This window comes from Cyprinodon variegatus, unplaced genomic scaffold, assembly GCF_000732505.1.
Source record: "Cyprinodon variegatus isolate N-32 unplaced genomic scaffold, C_variegatus-1.0 Scaffold423, whole genome shotgun sequence".
NCBI lineage: Eukaryota > Metazoa > Chordata > Actinopteri > Cyprinodontiformes > Cyprinodontidae > Cyprinodon > Cyprinodon variegatus.
In genome coordinates this window covers 219,716-220,966 of record NW_015150876.1, presented here as the reverse complement: position 1 = coordinate 220,966, position 1,251 = coordinate 219,716, and the positions used below count along the sequence as shown (strand labels likewise).

Here is a 1,251-nt window from a genome sequence, read left to right as displayed (position 1 = left end):
ATATATATATATATATATATATATATATATATATATATATATATATATATATATATAACCTAATAATTGCACCACCCATGTAAATTTTATAATAAGCTGTTTAATTGAATATAAATCAATTATTCATATAAAGCTGATCTAATTTCAAGTTATCTTAAAAAAAAATTCAACAATTATTTAAATTTCCTCATTGAATTTAAACACAACATAGAAATACATTATGACCACATCTGCTCCTAGCCACATTATTTCTTACCACATGACCAGTCAGTGGAAGAAAACTGTTTTCCTGTCTCTAGGAACAAGAAACAACGCTGATGCATTTTGACATATGAAAAACAGCTAAATGCTTTATTCAAAGTGGTAGTATTACTGAGAAGATAATTGACTTATTATGATGCATTGTACTGTATGATTTTAGCAATTATTAGTGTTGAATACAAGGATTAAAATATTAAAGGCTCCATTAAAAGGGTGAACCTTTCTTGTCTTTTTTTTGTTTGCTTTTCAGCTTTGATCTCTACTGTAAAATCTGAAACAGAATGCGGTGTTGGATTTAGTTTATCTGAAGACGGATGTGTTGGTATGTAAATAAAACAAACTTTCTAAATGGAACAGATAGTTACATGAGATATGTGTAGCTCTCTAATAAAAATTTGAAATACTACATTGTTGTTTATCATATTCATAGATATCTATTTTTTTGGATAATTTCTCATTCTTCATTTACTCAAAACCTTCTTTCCATTATTTATCATTTTCTTTCTATATGTCTTTATTAGTATAATCGAACATTATTTCATTCTAAAATAATTTTTTCACTATTCTCATTCCTTAACGTAGATGATGATGAATGTGCTCATCCCAGACCAGTTTGTGGCCCGACAGCAAATTGTTTCAACACACATGGCAGTTTCTACTGCCAGTGTAAAGAGGGTGTCAGGTCGCCCTATGAAGCCGTAAATTTAACTTTCCAACAATCTGCAAAATGTCAAGGTAAGTAGTCTTTATTAATAGTGATGATTGATAATATAATTTTTTATAAATCTTTTTTCTTTTCTAATCTGTTTCAACAAAGATATTAATGAATGTATTGACAAAGATCTCTGTGGACCAAATACCGAATGTATCAACACAATTCCCAACTACTATTGTACTTGTAACCAAGGATTTCAGTCTTCTACTGAAGTGAAAACATTTAATCACACTGACAACGTCTCATGCATAGGTAACACATTGACTTCCTGTGCC

At 29.3% G+C, this 1,251-nt stretch overlaps 1 protein-coding gene across 1 annotated transcript in view; it reads left to right on the top strand.

The window, feature by feature from the left end:
• Positions 1–1,251, top strand: part of LOC107093396 (latent-transforming growth factor beta-binding protein 1-like) — a 29,700-nt gene that overhangs the window by 23,035 nt on the left and 5,414 nt on the right. Inside the window, exons 2-4 of the mRNA XM_015388430.1 lie at positions 512–583; positions 844–996; positions 1,079–1,188. Coding sequence (XP_015243916.1) covers positions 512–583; positions 844–996; positions 1,079–1,188 — 335 coding nt within the window. The remainder of the gene's footprint in view (positions 1–511; positions 584–843; positions 997–1,078; positions 1,189–1,251) is intronic.